Source organism: Staurois parvus, unplaced genomic scaffold, assembly GCF_062004578.1.
Source record: "Staurois parvus isolate SC_StPar_1 unplaced genomic scaffold, SC_StPar_1.0 ptg000218l, whole genome shotgun sequence".
Lineage (NCBI taxonomy): Eukaryota > Metazoa > Chordata > Amphibia > Anura > Ranidae > Staurois > Staurois parvus.
Window position 1 is genome coordinate 5646771 of NW_028318014.1, and position 19644 is coordinate 5666414.

General features: G+C 42.8%; 1 protein-coding gene across 1 annotated transcript in view; it reads right to left on the bottom strand.

Moving 5' to 3' along the window:
* Nucleotides 1-3367: 3367 nt before the first annotated feature.
* The window catches only part of FAM81B (family with sequence similarity 81 member B), a 90922-nt gene continuing 74645 nt past the window's right edge, over nt 3368-19644 (bottom strand). Inside the window, exons 7-9 of the mRNA XM_089679151.1 lie at nt 16570-16705; nt 6924-7119; nt 3368-4765 (exon numbers count right to left, since the gene is read on the bottom strand). Of these exons, the coding sequence (XP_089535277.1) occupies nt 4632-4765; nt 6924-7119; nt 16570-16705 (466 nt within the window). The 3' untranslated portion in view covers nt 3368-4631. The remainder of the gene's footprint in view (nt 4766-6923; nt 7120-16569; nt 16706-19644) is intronic.

Sequence of the window (19644 nt, forward strand, 5' to 3'; positions counted from 1 at the left end):
TGATGAGTTGGGTTATGCTTTAAGCTGAAAACAAGGCTTACATTTTTGTTTGCTGGCAAAAAAAACTGATTTTAAGTTTGTAGAACTTTCTGATGGATACCTGTCTTCCCCTTTGATCCTGACACTCTCTCTCTCTCTCTCTATATATATATATATTATATATATATATATATATATATATATATATATATATATATATATGCGACAAAAGTGTGGAAACCAAGAACAAAAAGCCAAGACGGCATGAATTCTCCTGGTGTTTGACAAATATAAGTCTTGGATGGTGGACAATGGAATCTGATACCGCTCTTCATGCAAAAATGGTTCCAGAAAATGAGCCTAAACCTTGTTTTCCAAAAATTGCCCATAGTTGTTCTATGATATTGAGGTCCAGCGAATGTGTGACCCAGGGAAGGTGTGAGACTTTGTCTGCATGCTTATCAAACAACGATTTGACAACACCAGCTGTGTGAATCGGAGCATTATTGTCTTGGTAAATGGCACTGTCTTTGGGAAGCAATGTCTGCACCATGAGGTGCACGTGGTCAGCCAAAATGTGAACATAGATGCTGGCATTGACTCTCCCTTTCAGGGTGATGATGGGGCTTTCAGGATACTAAGATATACAGTAGCTGCCCAAACCATGATTGTGCCAACCCCATGCTGTACCATTGTTGCAAGACAGTCCTGGTCATATGCTTGGGACAGTGTTTGACACACTTTAACATGTCCAGTGGTTGGGAACAATGTGAAATTTGATTCATTGGACCATATTGCAGTCTTCCATTGATCAATAGTACATGATTTATGGGTCTTGCACCACTGTCTCCTCTTCTGAGCATTAATATTGGTCACTAGTGGTTTGGCAGTTGCAGCTCACCTGTGAATGTTTTACTTATGGTGTTCCCTCCACACAATTTTTGTGGACGCGGGCTTTAGAAAACTGCTCTGCAGTCACTTTTGCAGAAGTTGTTTCCTTATTTTGGGTCATGATCCTGCACAATGTTCTTTTGTCTCTTTTGTTCAGTTGACCATGTCGACCAGGCTTATGCTTATCAGATGTCATTTTCCCAGAAACTGTATATGCCATTACAACCTTTGATACTGTACCTCACGACAGGGCAAATCATTTTGCAACTTCAGTCACAGAGGTACCAGCTAAACGGCCACCAACAATTTGTCCTCTTTGAAATTCAGTAGGCTCTGACATGATTCCATATTACTTGCAGTGCACACAGTAAATGATGAAAGTGAGGCTTCCCACCTGTTAGGTGTCTCATTACACAGCAGAAGCAAAAGAATGCCACATCACTTCACTTTCAACGTGAACCATGTTGTAACTTTCACAACTGCAAATCATATGTTTCTATATTTTTGCCCAACATCTGTATATACACAGTATATACAACCCCAATTCAAAAAAGCTGGGACACTATGTAAAATCTACATAAAAACAGAATGCAATGATTTGCAGATCTCATTAACCCATATTTTATTCACAATAGAAAACATATCAAAAGTTTAAACTGAGAAAATTTACCATTTAAGGAAACAAACTTAAGTATTTTTAAATTGATGGCAGCAACAAATCTTAAAAAAGCTGACAAAGTAAGTAGAACTAACAATGAAAAGCTTAATTAGGTTAATTGGTCAGTAACATGACTGGTTATAAAAAGAGCATCTTAGAGAGTCAGAATGTCTCAGACGTAAAAATGAGTAGAGGTTCATCAATTTTGCAAAAAAGCTTTATGGGGCCTTCACATGCTGAAGTTTGATTTCATCTACCTAAAAAGTGTTAGCAAAGTTTCAGAAAAAAAAAGGTTTCACCTTGCAAGGTAATATCATAATGTGCTCATTCAGGGGCGGACTGACAACTCATGGGGCCCCCGGGCAATAGGAGATCATGGGGCCCCTGTGTCCTCTCCCACACTCAAACCACACCCATAAATGCCTATGAAAGGTACCAGGGGCATCTCATGGGGCCCCCTATTGACCCCAGGCCCTCGGGCAGTGCCCGAGTGCACGAATGATCAGTCCGCCCCTGTGCTCATTATGAAATACTTACCTTACAACAAAGCCTTCCAGTGGCATGCTGTCACCACTGACAGGGCTTCTATCTTTACCTGGTCTATCTTCCGGGTTTGTGGGTTCTCGCCGCTTGAATGGCCTAGCTGTGATGATGTCACTCCTGAGCATGCACACAGGAGCCCTGGACACGGCACGTCACCGGCTGCTCGCTGGAATAACCACAGCATGTTTGGGAGATATTCATGTTACCTACAGGTATGCTTTATTATAAGCTTGCCTGTAGGTAAAATGGAAGAATGGACTTTACTACTACTTTCTCTAGATGCTAGAATAGGTCTGTAACTTTATCTACAGCTCATTTTAGTACAACAAATCAGCAACAACACTCTTGCCTAATATTTTGCTAGTGTGTTGGGAAGATGTGCATTGTTTCTCAGATCTGCTGATTTAAGACTTCACATACTTGTTCTTTTCAGTCAGGATTCCTCTCCATGTATTTGCAGAAGGTTGATTTGTTTTCTTGTAGCCACCCAGTACAGTTGTCCTATTGACTTTTGGTTTTACTGTGACCGGACCCTGCTACATTGGACATCAAGGGACTAGCCTGAAACTGATCCTTGTCCGCTGGGCAAAAATTGAGCACTTTCTGGTTCTAGCGAAGTTAGATTTTTACTGTCTCTGAAAACTCACTTTTGTGAGTGGCAATGGGAGCTCCCTTATTTTTTAATAGCTGGGCCCCTTTTTTGAATTTCATGTTTACTGCTGGCTTGCTGTAGAATGGATTAACACTATGCAACTGAGTGCTGACATCCCTCCACTGGGTGGAGTGTTGCACATATGCATTTCGTGGCCCCTTTCCCACCTGACCTCATGACCCACATGGAAGAGAAATATATTTTAAATATATTTTAAAAATATTCTTCCCAAATATATTGACATATTTGAAATGCTACAATTTTGGCCATATTCAATATATTTCAAAATGTATTTTTATATATACATATATATATATATATATATATATATATATATATATATATATATATATATATATATATACATACATACTGCATGTTGAAATGTGTTTTTATTCCGAAATATTTGAAAAATATTTTTAAAAATACATTTCAAATATACTGTATGTCTTTAAAAATACAAAGCTACATTTTTGGAATGCATTTACAAATATATGTAAAACATGTTAAAAGTATGTTAAAATTACTTTTTTATATATTAAAAAAAATCATAAAAATGTATTTAAAAAAATATATTTAAAAAATATATTTTTAAAAATATATATATTTAAAAAATATTTTAATTTTTTTTTGGGGGGGGGGGATTTTGCCTTTAAAACAACTTAGCTGTGGATTATAGCTTGCTGGAAGTCTTTTATTTACAGTCCCCATTAGTCTTTTAGACAAAAAAAATGCACCAATAGAACTAGTCCTAGACCAAAGGATAAAAGAGCCCAAATAAATTAATGGTTTACACCAGGGCTTGAAATTTCCACTCGCCTGCTCACCCATGGTGAGTGGAAATTATGGAGGGGGCGAGTGTGTCCCCCAGGGTTGTCTTGCTGAGCAGGCTCGGAGCTCAGGCCGGATCTGTCATTGGCACTGGGAGCCGTCAGCCTGCTCAATAGCTGAGCGCAGTGAAAGCAAAGCAAGGAGTGTGTGCTGTACTCTCTGCCTACCCCTAGAGTGCAGTACCTGGATCTGTGAGTGAACAACGAAGTACTGCAACTTTTTTATTGGGGGGGGTGGTTTGGGTGTGTATGTGTACATGTACATGTGTGTGTCTGTGTATGCATGTACAATTGTACATGTGTGTGTGTACATGTGTCTGTGTGTATGCACGTACATGTGTCTGTATGTACATGTGTCTGTGTGTATGTACATGTGTCTGTGCATGTGTATTTCTGTGTATGTACATGTATCTGTGTGTATGCATCTCTGTACATGCCTGTGTGTGTATACATGTGTCTGTATGTGTGTGTGTGTGTGTGTTCATGTGTCTGCGTGTGTGTGTACATGTTTTTGTGTGTGTACGTACATGTCTGTGCGTGTGTACAGGTGTCTCTGTTTGTGTGTGTTTGTTAGTGGTGAGTAACTCTAAGGCCTGGCTAGTAGCTCAGGACTTGAAATTTTAAGCCCTGGTTTACACTAAAAAAACAACCAACATGTTTCAGGAGTAGATCTCTCCCCCCCCCCCCTTCATTAGGGCTTCAGTTAAAATGAGAACCTTAAATGGATTCAAAATAGGGCTTTCCGGTGTAAATTATGTAGGGAAGCTACTTTTTGGATTTAGCAGAGTTACTGGCCAGCAGCATCTGCGTGTGCAATCAAGATAAGATTGTATTTTATCACTAAAGAAGATAGAATACATGGCACCTTGTTGATTAAAACATTAGGTAATGAACAAATGACATGAAAGACACACCTGTTGCATAAGGTAAGGTACTACATTGTAACACACTGGGAATCAACGAAGCACGTCTAAATGTGTCTTTTTAAATTCTCATGTATCTTAATACACAGCCAATGTTGTTGACATTATGCTTTGTGTATCCTTTAGTATAGTAAGCCTACTACATCACAATCATTTTAAATGTCTTTCAATTCTACAATCTTGCGATGAATTTTCTTGATGTCTTTCTGGACTTTCCTGCTTTCCAGTTTCACTTTGCTCTCTTGGATTTGTTGAAGGGAATTTAGAGACTCTTGTATAGCTTGAAATCCTGTTGCCAAAAAGCAGATTACAAGTATAAATCTCACGGTGTAATAGGTATGTGACTCATAATTTTAAATTACAGTTGCTCTCCAGTGGTCAAATGTCAGCTCTTTGGAGAGTAATGTAAAATTGCTACATGTGCCTTTCTTCTGGGTCCCCAGCCACTCCTCTGGTTTCCGCTGCTGACTTCCACAGTACTGCAGGACTCAGCAGCTTGCATATTATTACACCTCCGTAAAAATAACTGTTGTGCTAATCCAGTGTTTTTTTTATTGGAATAAGGTATTTTATTATAGTTGATTACTGGAACATAATTAGTGCTTGTTACACAAAACTATTCAAATTGTACGAGGGAAGTTCAAGTCAAACCAGGACTTCTGAGTTTATATAATAAAAGAACAAATTTAAATTAGTGTAAACTGCATTTATTTTTCAACATACTCCCCTGCTACATTTATACACTTATCCCAGTGTTTAACTAATGCTTGGAGAGCTCCACCAAAGAAAGGTTTGTCAGTAAACCTGAACCATCGTAGGACAGCCTGCTTCACTTTGAAAATCCACTTGAATAACGCCATATTTGTCCTAAAAAACACTTGCCATCACTTTACCTGCAAATGCAATTGTTTGAAATGTTTTTGGTGGTGGAGAGTCTGCATGCTTCCACTGCTTTGATGCTCATTTTGATTCTGGAGTGAAATGATGTGCCCAGGTTTCATCGCATGTAATGAAGCGATCCAGAAAATCTTGGCCTTCCCTATCAAAACGCTCCTTTAACGCAGTGCAGACATTAATTCTTCTGGGCCAATCAAAAGCAGAAAGCTGCCTGGGTACCCAGTGTGTGAAAGCTTTTCGAAAATGCAAGTGTTCATGAATGATTGTGTTCACCATTCCCACATAAAGATTTGTCTCTTGTGCAATTTCATGACAGGTTATGCTGTGATTATCCAGGATCAGGCTTTCTATGCACTGAATGTTCACAGGAATGACTGCTGTGGGCTGGTAACCCCCACAGTTGGGATCATCACTGATAGACGTATGGCCATCTTTGAACTGTTTACACCATTCAAATGTCTTATGGAGGCTGAGCGTCTCATCACCACTTGAAGTCTTCTGTAGATATTCATTGGTTTTACACCTTCGTTCAGAAGAAACATCATCGCAACACACTGTTCCATGCATGCACTAACACTGTTTTCTGTCATCTTAATAACCTGTCTCTGGACTGGCCCGCTACATGCAAGCTGCCTATCAGTAATAGGACACACTTGCCACTTACTAATGCATGCAGTACCACCACGCTAGCATCCATTTTTTATACCTGTAAAATTAAAAGTCCCGGTTTGATTTGAATGCCCCTCGTATGTCCTCAGAAATGGATAATGAGCATATCTAAACAGGTTAAATTACAAGCATAAAATGGTATTATGTTTTTTTTTTTTTAATTAACCAGCTTACAGAGACTCTTTCATGTGAAGAGGGGGACAACCGCTGTAGGTGGGAAGTACAGACACCTAGAGGCACATACCTGCAGAAGCCTCCCAAACCTTCCTGCAGAAGTGTTTTGACTGGTAAAGCTCTGATTCTTTCAGTTACTGCTGCATGATTGCTCATTGCAGAAATTTACTGTTGCATTCGGTCTTGGTGACACCCTGGCATTAGGAAATGAAAGGAAATGAAGGGGTGTTACCAGAACAGGAAGTAATAGGGGCATCTACCAGTCAGGAACACAGAAAGCAACCTATGGTTCTAAGTATTCCCACTCTATCTAAAACAAAAACAAGAATTGGGCTGGAGTCAAGCTTTATATGTGATGACAGCTCGGTATATGTTTTATTTCTTGCCCTAGTTCTCTTAAAAATACTGTATGAAAAATGACCAGATAGCTCATGTTTTTTTAAATTCATTTAGTTTGCAATATAGATACTGTAAGTTCAAGCGTGAGCTCTGAAGAACACTTCTCTGCACCTCTGACAACAATATAATCATAAGGAACATTTTTCTGCCACTTCCCACACACTACTTCAAATGTATGTCGGTTATTCCCACATGTTGATTTCTTTTTGCTTAATTAACATCTAGAGTACTTTTCTGGCCAGTATAATGTCTGGATAAGTCATTGTGAAATGGCAGAATTGCACAGGTAGGAGGGAAGGAGGACTTGCCTGCTCTGTATTCACTTTTCATATTCTCGATCTCATCCCAAATTTCACTGTCATGTTTCGAGACTCTGGCAGCCATCTTCTCCTCTGCGTGCTTCAGTTTATTGAGCTTTGCCTCCAGCCTTTGGACATAGTCAGTGTTGTCTATTTTCAGAGTCAAGTGGTGCATATTTTCCTGTAGTCTCTTCTCTATTGCATCCTGTCAAATACATTCATGTTAAACATTACACTCCAGAAGAGATATATATTGGGTTGATGGTGCAACAATGCCATGTTGTTTAACAACTAAATTCCCTAGTACTAGTACAAGGAATGGCTGGGAACGTTTGGTTTGGGGGAGTAAAACAGCCAAATGGCTTTTTTCACAGAAGGACCAACCTACTCTGTGCTTTACCTGTCCCTGTATGACACTTCTCCTTTCTTGAGCCCTCTCCCCTGTGTCGTCCCTGTTCTTCACCTCTCCACCACTCCCTTCTCCTCCTCTGATTTGCACCGGTCCCCTTCCTACTGCACCTCTCACTTCCATGTCTCTCCTTTACTGCATTTATTCACTCTTTCCGGCTTCTCCACTGTACTGTGTCTCCCCTGTGCTATGCCTATCATCTTCCTCTTGTGACTCCCCTGTAGTCCCCCCCCCATCCTGTGTTGCCCGTATAATGCACCTGTCTTCTCCATTCTTTTTCTCCCATATAGTTTTCTTCTCCCTCCTGTGTCTCCTCTGTACTGCATCTCTATGCCCCATTCTGCTTCTCCTCTGTATTGTCCTTCTCCTTCCTGTGTCTCCCCTGCGCTGCATATATCTACTCTTTCCTGTGTCTCCCCTGTACTGCACCTCTCTCTCCTGTGTCTCCCCTCTACTGCACCTCTCTCTCCTGTGTCTCCCCTGTACTGCACCTCTCCCTCCTGTGTCTCCCCTGTACTGCACCTCTCCCTCCTGTGTCTCCCCTGTACTGCACCTCTCCCTCCTGTGTCTCCCCTGTACTGCACCTCTCTCTCCTGTGTCTCCCCTGTACTGCACCTCTCCCTCCTGTGTCTCCCCTGTACTGCACCTCTCTCCTGTGTCTCCCCTCTACTGCACCTGTCTCTCCTGTGTCTCCCCTCTACTGCACCTCTCCCTCCTGTGTCTCCCCTGTACTGCACCTCTCCCTCCTGTGTCTCCCCTGTATTGCACCTCTCCCTCCTGTGTCTCCCCTGTACTGCACCTCTCTCTCCCGTGTATCCCCTGTACTGCACCTCTCTCCTGTGTCTCCCCTCTACTGCACCTCTCTCTCCTGTGTCTCCCCTCTACTGCACCTCTCCCTCCTGTGTCTCCCCTGTACTGCACCTCTCCCTCCTGTGTCTCCCCTGTATTGCACCTCTCCCTCCTGTGTCTCCCCTGTATTGCACCTCTCCCTCCTGTGTCTCCCCTGTATTGCACCTCTCCCTCCTGTGTCTCCCCTCTACTGCACCTCTCTCCTGTGTCTCCCCTGTACTGCACCTCTCCCTCCTGTGTCTCCCCTGTATTGCACCTCTCCCTCCTGTGTCTCCCCTGTATTGCACCTCTCCCTCCTGTGTCTCCCCTGTATTGCACCTCTCCCTCCTGTGTCTCCCCTGTACTGCACCTCTCTCTCCTGTGTCTCCCCTGTACTGCACCTCTCCCTCCTGTGTCTCCCCTGTACTGCACCTCTCCCTCCTGTGTCTCCCCTCTACTGCACCTCTCTCTCCTGTGTCTCCCCTCTACTGCACCTCTCCCTCCTGTGTCTCCCCTCTACTGCACCTCTCCCTCCTGTGTCTCCCCTCTACTGCATCTCTCTCCTGTGTCTCCCCTCTACTTCACCTCTCCCTCCTGTGTCTCCCCTCTACTGCATCTCTCTCCTGTGTCTCCCCTCTACTGCACCTCTCTCTCCTGTGTCTCCCCTCTACTGCACCTCTCTCTCCTGTGTCTCCCCTGTACTGCACCTCTCTCTCCTGTGTATCCCCTGTACTGCACCTCTCTCCTGTGTCTCCCCTCTACTGCACCTCTCTCTCCTGTGTCTCCCCTCTACTGCACCTCTCCCTCCTGTGTCTCCCCTGTACTGCACCTCTCCCTCCTGTGTCTCCCCTGTACTGCACCTCTCCCTCCTGTGTCTCCCCTGTACTGCACCTCTCCCTCCTGTGTCTCCCCTGTATTGCACCTCTCCCTCCTGTGTCTCCCCTGTATTGCACCTCTCCCTCCTGTGTCTCCCCTGTACTGCACCTCTCTCTCCTGTGTCTCCCCTGTACTGCACCTCTCCCTCCTGTGTCTCCCCTCTACTGCACCTCTCTCTCCTGTGTCTCCCCTCTACTGCACCTCTCCCTCCTGTGTCTCCCTTCTACTGCATCTCTCTCCTGTGTCTCCCCTCTACTGCACCTCTCTCTCCTGTGTCTCCCCTCTACTGCACCTCTCCCTCCTGTGTCTCCCCTCTACTGCACCTCTCTCTCCTGTGTCTCCCCTCTACTGCACCTCTCTCTCCTGTGTCTCCCCTGTACTGCACCTCTCCCTTCTGTATCTGCCATGTACAGTGCCTTAAAAAAGTATTCATACCCCTTGAAATTTTTCACATTTTGTCATATTACAACCAAAAACGTAAATGTATTTTATTGGGATTTTATGTGAGAGACCAACACAAAGTGTCACATAATTGTGAAGTGGAAAGAAAATGATAAATGGTTTTCAAAATTTTTTACAATTATCACAAATTAATATCTGAGAAGTCTGACGTGTATTTGTATTCATCCCCCTGGAGTCAATACTTTGTAGAACCACCTTTCTCTGCAATTACAGCTGGAAGTCTTTTTGGGAATGTCTCTACCAGGTTTGCACATCTAGAGAGTGAAATTTTTGCCCTTTCTTCTTTGCAAAATAGCTCAAGCTCTGTCAGATTGGATGGAGAGCATCTGTGAACAGCAATTTCCAAGTCTTGCCACAGATTCTCAATTAGATTTAGGTCTGGACTTTGACTGGGCCATTCTAACACAAGAATATGGTTTGATCAAAACCAGGGGTATTGAATTAAAATTCAAGGAGGTCCGGTTACCAAAATTTTCTTCTTGCCGAGGTCCAAATAGGGTGTTCCAATCAGTATGCCCCCTTACATTAGGTGTCACCATTAGAGTGCAACTTTACATCATGTACTCCCATCACATCAGGTGTGCCCATCAGAGTGCTCCTTTACATCAGTTGTCCTCATCAGAGTGCCCCTTTACATCAGGATATCCCCATCACATTGCCACGTTACATCAGGTATTCCCGTCAGAGTGCCCCCTTACATTCAAAGTACCCCTTTCTATCATATTTCCCCATCAGAGTGCCCCTTTATATCATATTCCCCATCAGAGTGCCCCTTTCCATCACATGTGCCCATCAGAGTGCCCCTTTCCACAGTATGTGCCTATATGGGCCCATAAGAGTACCTCTTAACATAAAATGTGCTCATCAGAGTGCCCCTTAACATAAAATAAGGGGCATACTGATCGGTACATTTGAAGTTAAGGGGCACTCTGATGAGCACATTTATATTAAGGGGCAGTCTGACGGATACATTTTATGTTAAGGGGCACTCTGATGGGCACATTCTATGTTGCGCCATCAGAGTGCCCCTTAACATAAAATAAGGGGCATCCTGATGGGCACATTTTATGTTAAGGGGCACTCTGGGCATATTTTTATTAGGGGCATGCTGATGGGCACATTTATATTAAGGGGCACTCTGATGGGCACATGTTATGTTAAGGGGCACTCTGATAGGCACATTCTATGTTGTGTCCATCAGAGTGCCCCTTAACATTCAATGTGCCCATCAGAGTGTCCCTGTAAGACTATACCCTACCTTGAGGGCAGACAGGAGCTGTGTTGGGATCGTTGCTAGACGCTTATGTACAGGCAGGGAGTCGGGGAGACAGTGAGCTGAAAGGGGCGGGGCGCACACGTGATGTCATGTTGCTGCGACAGCTGCCCTGCTCAGCGGCGAATATGTCATGGCGAGCTGGGGGTCTGGGCGGCAACACTGCTGGGGCTGTTCATGGACCTCCATTTAGTGGCTGCTGATCTAATTCATTCCATTGTAGCTCTGGATGTATTTTTAGGGTTGTTGTCCTGCTGGAAGGTGAACCTCCACTCTAGTCTTAAGTCTTTTGCAGACTCTAACAGGTTTTCTTCTAAGATTTCCCTGTATTTGGCTCCTTCCATCTCCCCATCAACTCTGACCAGCTTCCCTGTCCCTGCTGAAAAAAAGCTGGTGTGTTTGAGGTGATGTGCAGTGCTAGTTTTCCGCCACACATAGCGTTTTGCGTTTAGGCCAAAAAGTTCAATTTTGGTCTCATCTGACCAGAGCACCTTCTTCCACATGTTTGCTGTGTCCCCCACTTGGCTTCTCTCAAACTGCAAATGGGATTTCTTATGGGTTTCTTTCAACAGTGGCTTTTTTTTTGCCACTCTTCCATAAAGGCCAGATTTGTGAGGTGCATGACTAATAGTTGTCCTGTGGACAGTCTCCCACCTGAGCTGTGGATTTCTGCAGCTCCTCCAGAGTTACCATGGGTCTCTTGGCTGCTTCTCTGATTAATGCTCTCCTTGGCCGGCCTGCCAGTTTAGGTGGACGACCATGTCTTGGTAGGTTTGCAGTTGTGGCATACTCTTTCCATTTTTGGATGATGGATTGAACAGTGCTCCATGGGATGTTCAAAGCTTGGGATATTGTTTTTATAACCTAGCCCTGCATTAAACTCCACAGCTTTATCCATGACCTGTCTGGTGTGTTCCTTGGCCTTCATGATGTTGTTTGTTCACTAATGTTCTCTAACAAACCTCTGAGAGCTTCACAGAACAGCTGTATTTATACTGAGATTAAATTACACACAGGTGAACTCTATTTACTAATTAGGTGACTTCTGAAGGCAATTGGTTCTGCTAGATTTTAGTTAGGGGTTGCAGAGTAAAGGGGGCTGAATACAAATGCACTCCACACTTTTCAGATATTTATTTGTAAAAAGTGTTGAAAACCATTTATCATTTTCCTTCCACTTCACAATTATGTGTCACTTTGTATTAGTCTATCACATAAAATCCCAATAAAATACATTCACATTTTTGGTTGTAACATGACAAAATATGGAAAATTTCAAGGGGTATGAACACTTTTTCAAGGCATTGTACTGCACCTCTCCTTCCCGTGTCTTCCCTGTACTGCACCTCTCCCTCCTGTGTCTTCCCTATACTGTACCTTTCCCTCCCATGTCTCTCCTGTATTGCACCTTTCCCTCCTTTGTCTCTCCTGTATTGCACCTCTCCCTCCTGTGTCTTCCCTATACTGTACCTTTTCTCCCATGTCTCTCCTATATTGCACCTCTCCCTCCTTTGTCTCTCCTGTATTGCACCTCTCCCTCCTGTGTCTTCCCTATACTGTACCTTTCCCTCCCATGTCTCTCCTATATTGCACCTCTCCCTCCTTTGTCTCTCCTGTATTGCACCTCTCCCTCCTGTGTCTTCCCTATACTGTACCTTTCCCTCCCATGTCTCTCCTGTATTGCACCTTTCCCTCCTGTGTCTTCCCTATACTGTACCTTTTCCTCCCATGTCTCTCCTGTATTGCACCTCTCCCTCCTGTGTCTCTCCTGTATTGCACCTCTTCCTCCTGTGTCTCTCCTTTATTGCACCTCTCCCTCCTGTGTCTCTCCTGTATTGCACCTCTCCCTCCTGTGTCTCTCCTGTATTGCACCTCTCCCTTCTGTATCTGCCTTGTACTGTACTTTTCCGTCCTGTGTCTTCCCTATACCTCCCCACATGTCTCCCCTGTACTGAATCCCCCCTCCCATGTCTCCCCTGTACTGCACCTTTCAACCCCTTCCTACTTCTCCTCTGCACTGCACCTATCTCTCTTGCATCACCCTTATATGTCTTCTCTCCTCCCCTTTTGTGTTTAATAGTACTGCACAATGCTTGTTCTACTGTAACGCACCTTTCCTTCCCTCATGTGTCTATTCTGTACTTCGCCTATCCCCACATTCAGTCTCTGCCATATAATATGCCTCTATTCTCCCTTCAGCCTTTGCCTCTTTAGCTTGCCCCTTGTCCTGCACTGATCCTTCCTCCCATCTGTGCTGGACCTCTCCACCCCCACACACACATGGGCATCCCATCAGTTATGAATACATCACTGCATTTCTTGTGTTTTCTTTGGGGTTCATCTTTAAGGAGCATTTGTGTGTTCACTCTATCTTCAGACATTTTATATTGGCGTCTGTGGGGTTGATTTACTAAAACTGGAGAGTGCAAAATCTGGTGCAGCTGTGCATAGAAACCAATCAGCTTCTACCCTCAGCTTGCTCAGTTAAGCTTTGGCAATAAAACCTGGAAGTTGACTGGTTTCTATGCAGAGCTGCACCAGATTTTGCACTCTTCAGTTTTAGTAAATCAGGCCCCGTGTCTTATTGCTTCAATTCCTGGAGACTCTCGCTGTTGAAGCGTCTGCCAATTTTTGAAACAGAAAGCCGAGATGTGCTTTCCTGAGTCTGCCTTAATTATTTCATTCCAAGTGCCTGGCATTTCAGGCCAATACATTTACTAAGAAGTTGTATTTAGACGATGACATTTCTAATGTACTGTAAATTAAAACAATGCACTTACTGAAATAATTATTTTTGTAATTCATCATGGACAAAGCAATTTTAATCTGCTAGAATACAACAACATTTCAGCTCCATTGTAATAATAATTATTTCTTCCCAGAAATGTGTAATTAAAAGATCAGGATGCACATTTAATAAAGTGTCCATTAAAGAAAGGGCACTTACTTACTGTAAACAACTATAGATGGTGTCAATTTAGTGCTATATATTCCTGTATTCTCACTTGTTTGGACGCTTGGAAGTTATACATTTTTTCCCAGAGGTTCCTTGATGATTTTTGAAAGACCACATTGTATCTCACTTCAAATGGGAGTTGAAGTGCTGCCAGGTCTTAAAGTGTAACTAAAAGCAAAAATGTTGGGTTTTTTTCAGTTTTGGAAAGAGAAATTAGAACATCTGTCAGTTTTTTTTTGCTGTCTGTGTCCCTGTTAGGAAGATTCACCTTCTCTATTTGTCCTTTTGGGTTGGTTTAACATCAGAACACCTATAGAGAGGAACTCATCGAATGCGGACACTAGGTCTGGTTACTCTATCTAAATTTTAAAAAAAAGTTTTGCCTTTAGTTACACTTTAAGCATCTATTCTCACATGTATCACCTCTAGTCATGCTGACTGTTTTGTTGCTCATATACACTATATATTGCCAAACGTATTAGGACACCCCTCCAAATCATTTGATTCAGGTGTTCCTATCGCCTCCATGGCCACAGGTGTATAAAATCAAGCACCTAGGACTGCAGACTGCTTCTATAAACATTTGTGAAATAATGGGTCGCTCTCAGGAGCTCAGTGAATTCAAGCGTGGTACAGTGATAGGTTGCCACCTGTGCAATAAGTCCATCCATGAAATTTCCTTGCTACTAAATATTCCACGGTCAACTGTTAGTGGTATTATAAAAAAATGGAAGCAACTGGGAACAACAGCAACTCAGCCATGAAGTGGTAGGCCACGTAAAATGACAGAGCAGAGTCAGCGCATGCTGAAGCACACAGTGCGCAGAAGTCGCCAACTGTCTGCACAGTCAATAGCTAAAGACCTACAAACTTCATGTGGCCTTCAGATTAGCACAACAACAACGCGTAGAGAGCTTTATGGAATGGGTTTCCATGGCCGAGCAGCTGCATCCATTCCTTACATCACCAAGTGCAATGCAAAGTGTTGGGTGCAGTGGTGTAAATCACGCTGCCACTGGACTATAGAGCAGTGGAGACATGTACTCTGGAGTGACGAATCATGCTTCTCTGTCTGGCAATCGGATGGACGTGTCTGGGTTTGGCGGTTGCCAGGAGAATAGTACTTGCCTGACTGCATTGTGCCAAGTGTAAAGTTTGTTGTTGGGGGGATTATGGTGTGGGGTTGTTTTCTAGGGGTTGGGCTTGGCCCCTTAGTCCCAGTGAAGAGAACTTTTAAGGTATCTGCATACCAAGACATTTTGGACAATTTCATGCTCCCTACTTTGTGGGAACAGTTTGGGGATGGCCCCTTCCTGTTCCAACATGACTGTGCACCAGTGTACAAAGCAAGGTCCATAAAGACATGGATAAGCGAGTTTGGGGTGGAGGAACTTGACTGGCCTGCAGAGTCCTGACCTCAACCTGACAGAACACCTTTAGGATGAATTAGAGTGGAGACTGCGAGCCAGGCCTTTTTATCCGACATCGGTGCCTGACCTCACAAATGTGCTTCTGGAAGAATGGTCACACATTCCCATAGATACACTCCTAAACCTTGTGGACAGCCTTCCAAGAAGAGTTGAAGCTGTTATAGCTACAAAGGGGGGGCCAACTCAGGACTAAGACTGGGATGCCATTAAAGTTCATGTGCATCTATAGGCAGGTGTTCCAATACTTTTGGCAATATAGTGTATATGTTCATATTTGTGTTTTCTCTTTAAGATAGGCCATCACCTACATAAGCAGACATTTTTGTCAGTGTGAACATTACATATACTAGTAAAAAACAAGACCAGCAAGCTTTTAAGATTGTTATTTAGCATTGTACATACAAATTAAATGATTGTCATCCTCCGTGGGAATTTTGTAAGCAGGGGCGGACTGACCATTGGGGCACTCAGGCACTGCCCGAGGGCCCGAGGTCAGTAGGGGGCCCCATGAGATGTCCCTGATACTTTTCATAGGCTTTTTTGGGTGTGGTTTGAGTGTGGGCGAGGACGCAGGGGCCCCATGATCCCCTATTGCCTGGGGGCCCCATGAGTTGTCAGTCCGCCCCTGCTTGTAAGTTTACAGTAAGCCTATCAAGGTAAGGATCACCTATTGGCTTCATACACGTGTTGTGGATTTCAGTAGAAGGATTTCTACACTAATGCCTAGTACACACGAGGAGACAATTGGACAAAAAAAGAAAACATTTTTGGAGCGATCGTCCAATAATCTGTTTGTTAGTACACAGCTTTCAGGAGCTGACAACGACAGTTCATTATCCGAAGGGACAAGCATGAAAATGTTTGTTGTAAGATAAGAGAATTATTTTTGTTTAAGCAGTACAGTATTTATCCGTAAAAAAATCTATTGACCAAGAACACGCATGCTTGGAAGCAAAAGAATTTACAATAAAAATTAAAATTACAATATATTACATCACCGCAGGAATTTGGATTGTCTTACAAGAGTTTTTGCAACTCTAATAACCTATTTGTTTTTGATATGAAGCTAGTACACACAAAAAAAAAAGAATGATCATCGTCAGATATTCTCATTTTGTGTACTAGGCTTTAGTTCCAAGAAGTTGCCATTTTCTGCAGCCGTTGCCAGGTATCTCACTCTTTTTGTTGAGTTTTAGATTTTCCAGTAATGTTTCCAGGTTATCGGGAATGTGACAAACCTGGAAACTTTGGCACTGAGATCTCACTTGTGGAGTCCTCAGGAGGTGGCTCCAGTAGGCTTTTGTCCATATGCAAATAAGTGAAACTTTAAAAATACTATATATGAACATTTTTCTTAAGAAGGAAAATGCTTCTCAATCTGCTTAGCACTCATAGGAAACAATTAAATTAATGCCACTTACCATTTTTTCCCGAAGATTATTAAGACGTTGCTGAATGTGCTGAGTCTGTTCTTCAGCTAGTCTGTCTACGTAAGATTCAGCCCACTTGCGATGATTTTGAATTTGTCCTTGAATGTCATCAAAAATACCAACAAGTCTGAGAAAAATAAACATAATTAGTAAGGTTCAAAATATACGATAGGGTAGCCGGCAGCTCATATCCTTATCATTTTGACTTTATTGGCACACAGTGGAAAATATGGAATCCATAAACTGATGCATTTCAGCCACAGCCTTTGTCAAAGCTTATATCAAAAAAAGACTAAAATACAGACTTATATAACATAACAGCCCACAATGAATAGGGGCAGTACATACTTAATTAAAACCATCATTCAATCTAAATGATTGCAGGTGAAAGTGAATCAGTGAGACTTCAAAGAAAAAGAGAGAGAGAGACCTCATCCCATACATATAGCTGCATGCATCCTAATGTAAGAGAAGCATTATTAATGCCCAATGGCAACATTGTCCCTACTCAGGACATATGCAGTTTGGATATGGAAATAAAACTATCATTCATATATTTATACATTATTTCAAGAAAAAATTAACATCCATTCCATTATTTAAACCAAAAGGGACCCTAGTATTAAGTGTATGGATCCACCACACTTCACGTTTAAGTAGGGTGTGGTGTGGTGTACATTTCCATGTACAAACTGCATGCGTCCTGAGAAGGAACAATGTTGCCATTGGGCATTTATAATGCTGCTCTTTTTTGTAATGTAAGCTTTGACAAAGGCTGTGGCCGAAACGTGTCAGATTGAAGCAAAAAAAAAAAAATGCCATGCATACAGTAATGCCCCACAGTGGACTGCATAGGTTTGAAGTGGGCTATAGATACAGTGCCTTGAAAAAGTTTTCATACCCCTTGAAATTCTCCACATTTTGTCATGTTACAACCAAAAATGTAAATGTATTTTATTGGGATTTTATGTGATAGAACACCACAAAGTGGTACATAATTGTAAAGTGGAAAGAAAATGATAAATGATTTCCAAAATATTTTACAAATAAATATCTGGAAAGTGTGGCGTACATTTGTATTCAGCCTTCTTTTCTTTGATACCCCTAACTAAATTCTAGTGGAGTCAATTGCCTTCAGAAGTCACCTATTTAGTAAATAGAGTCCACCTATGTGTAATTTAATCTCAGTATAAATACAGCTGTTCTGTGAAGCCCTCAGAGGTTTGTTAGAGAACATTAGTGAACAAACAGCATCATGAAGGCCAAGGAAAACACCAGACAGGTCTGGGATAAAGTTGTGGAGAAGTTTAAAGCAGGGTTAGGTTATAGAAAAAAAAACCCAAGCTTTGAACATCTCACGGAGCACTGTTCAATCCATCATCCAAAAATGAAAAGAATATGGCACAACTGCAAACCTACCAAGACATGGCGGTCCACCTAAACTGGCAGGCCGGCCAAGGAGAGCTTTAATCAGAGAAGCAGCCAAGAGGCCCATGGTAACTCAGGAGGAGCTGCAGAGATCCACAGCTCAGGTGGGAGAATCTATCCACAGGACAACTATTAGTCGTGCACTCCACAAATCTGGCCCTTATCGAAGAGGGGCAAGAAGAAAGCCATTACTGAAAGAAAGCCATAAGAAGTCCAGATTGTGAGAAGCCATGTGGGGGACACAGCAAACATGTGGAAGAAGGTGCTCTGGTCTGATGAGACCAAAGTTGACCTTTTTGGCTTAAAAGCAAAACGCTGTGTGTGGCAGAAAACTAACACTGCACATCACCCTGAACACACCATCCCCAACATGAAACATAGTGGTGGCAGCATCATGTTGTAGGGGTGCTTTTCTTCAGCATAGACAGGGAAGCTGGTCAGAGTTGATTGGAAGATGGATGGAGTCAAATACAGGGCAATCTTAGAAGAAAACCTGTTAGAGTCTTTAAAAGATTTGAGACTGGGGTGGAGGTTCACCTTCCAGCAGGACAATGACCCTAAACATACAGCCAGAGCTACAATGGAATGGTTTAGATCAGGGGTCTCCAAACTTTCTAAACAAAGGGCCAGTTCACTGTCCTTCAAACTTGAGGGGGGCCAGACTAGGGCCAGTGGGAGTAGAAAATGTCCTGGAATCCAGTGAAAGTAAACAATGCCTTATCTTTGTTGTCACTGGAAGGACTAGTGCCTTGGTGTTAGTGGAAGGAATACTGCCCCATTATTAGAGTTAGTGGGAGCAATAGTGCCCCATCATTGGTATTAGAAGAAGGAATAGTGTCCCATCATTGGTATCAGTGGGAGGAATAGTGCCCCATCACTGGTGTCAGTGGAAGGAATAGTGCCCCATTTGTTTATGTCAGTGGGAGAAATAGTGCCCCATCGTTGGTATCAGTGGAAGGAATCCTGCCCCATTGTTGGTGTCAGTAGGAGGAATTGTCTTCTTTCTTTGATGTCAGTGTGGGAGGAAAAGTTTGCCATCATTGGTGTCAGTGGGAGGAAAAGAGCCCCAGGAGCCAGATAAAGGCAAGCAAAGGGCCACATCCAGCCCCCTTGCCACAGTCTGGAGACCACTAGTTTAGATCTAAGCATATTCATATATTAGAATGGCCCAGTCAAAGTCCAGACCTAAATCCAATTGAGAATCTGTGGCAAGACTTGAAAATTGCTGTTCACAGATGCTCTCCATCCAATCTGACAGAGCTTGAGCTATTTTGCAAAGAAGAATGGGCAAAAATGTCACTCTCTAGATGTGCAAACCTGGTAGAGACATACCAAAAAAGTCTTGCAGCTGTAAATGCAGTGAAAGGTGGTCCTACAAAGTATTGACTCAAGGGCTGAATACAAATGCACGCCACACTTTTCAGATATTTATTTGTAAAAAATGTTGAAATCCATTTATCATTTAACCTTCCACGTCACAATTATGTGCCACTTTGTGTTGGTCTATCACATAAAATCCCAATAAAATACATTTACGGTTTTGGTTGTAACATGACAACATATGGAAAGTATGAATACTTTTTCAAGGCATTGTATGCTTTAGCAACACTATTGATACTGTCACTATTTTAAGTCGAA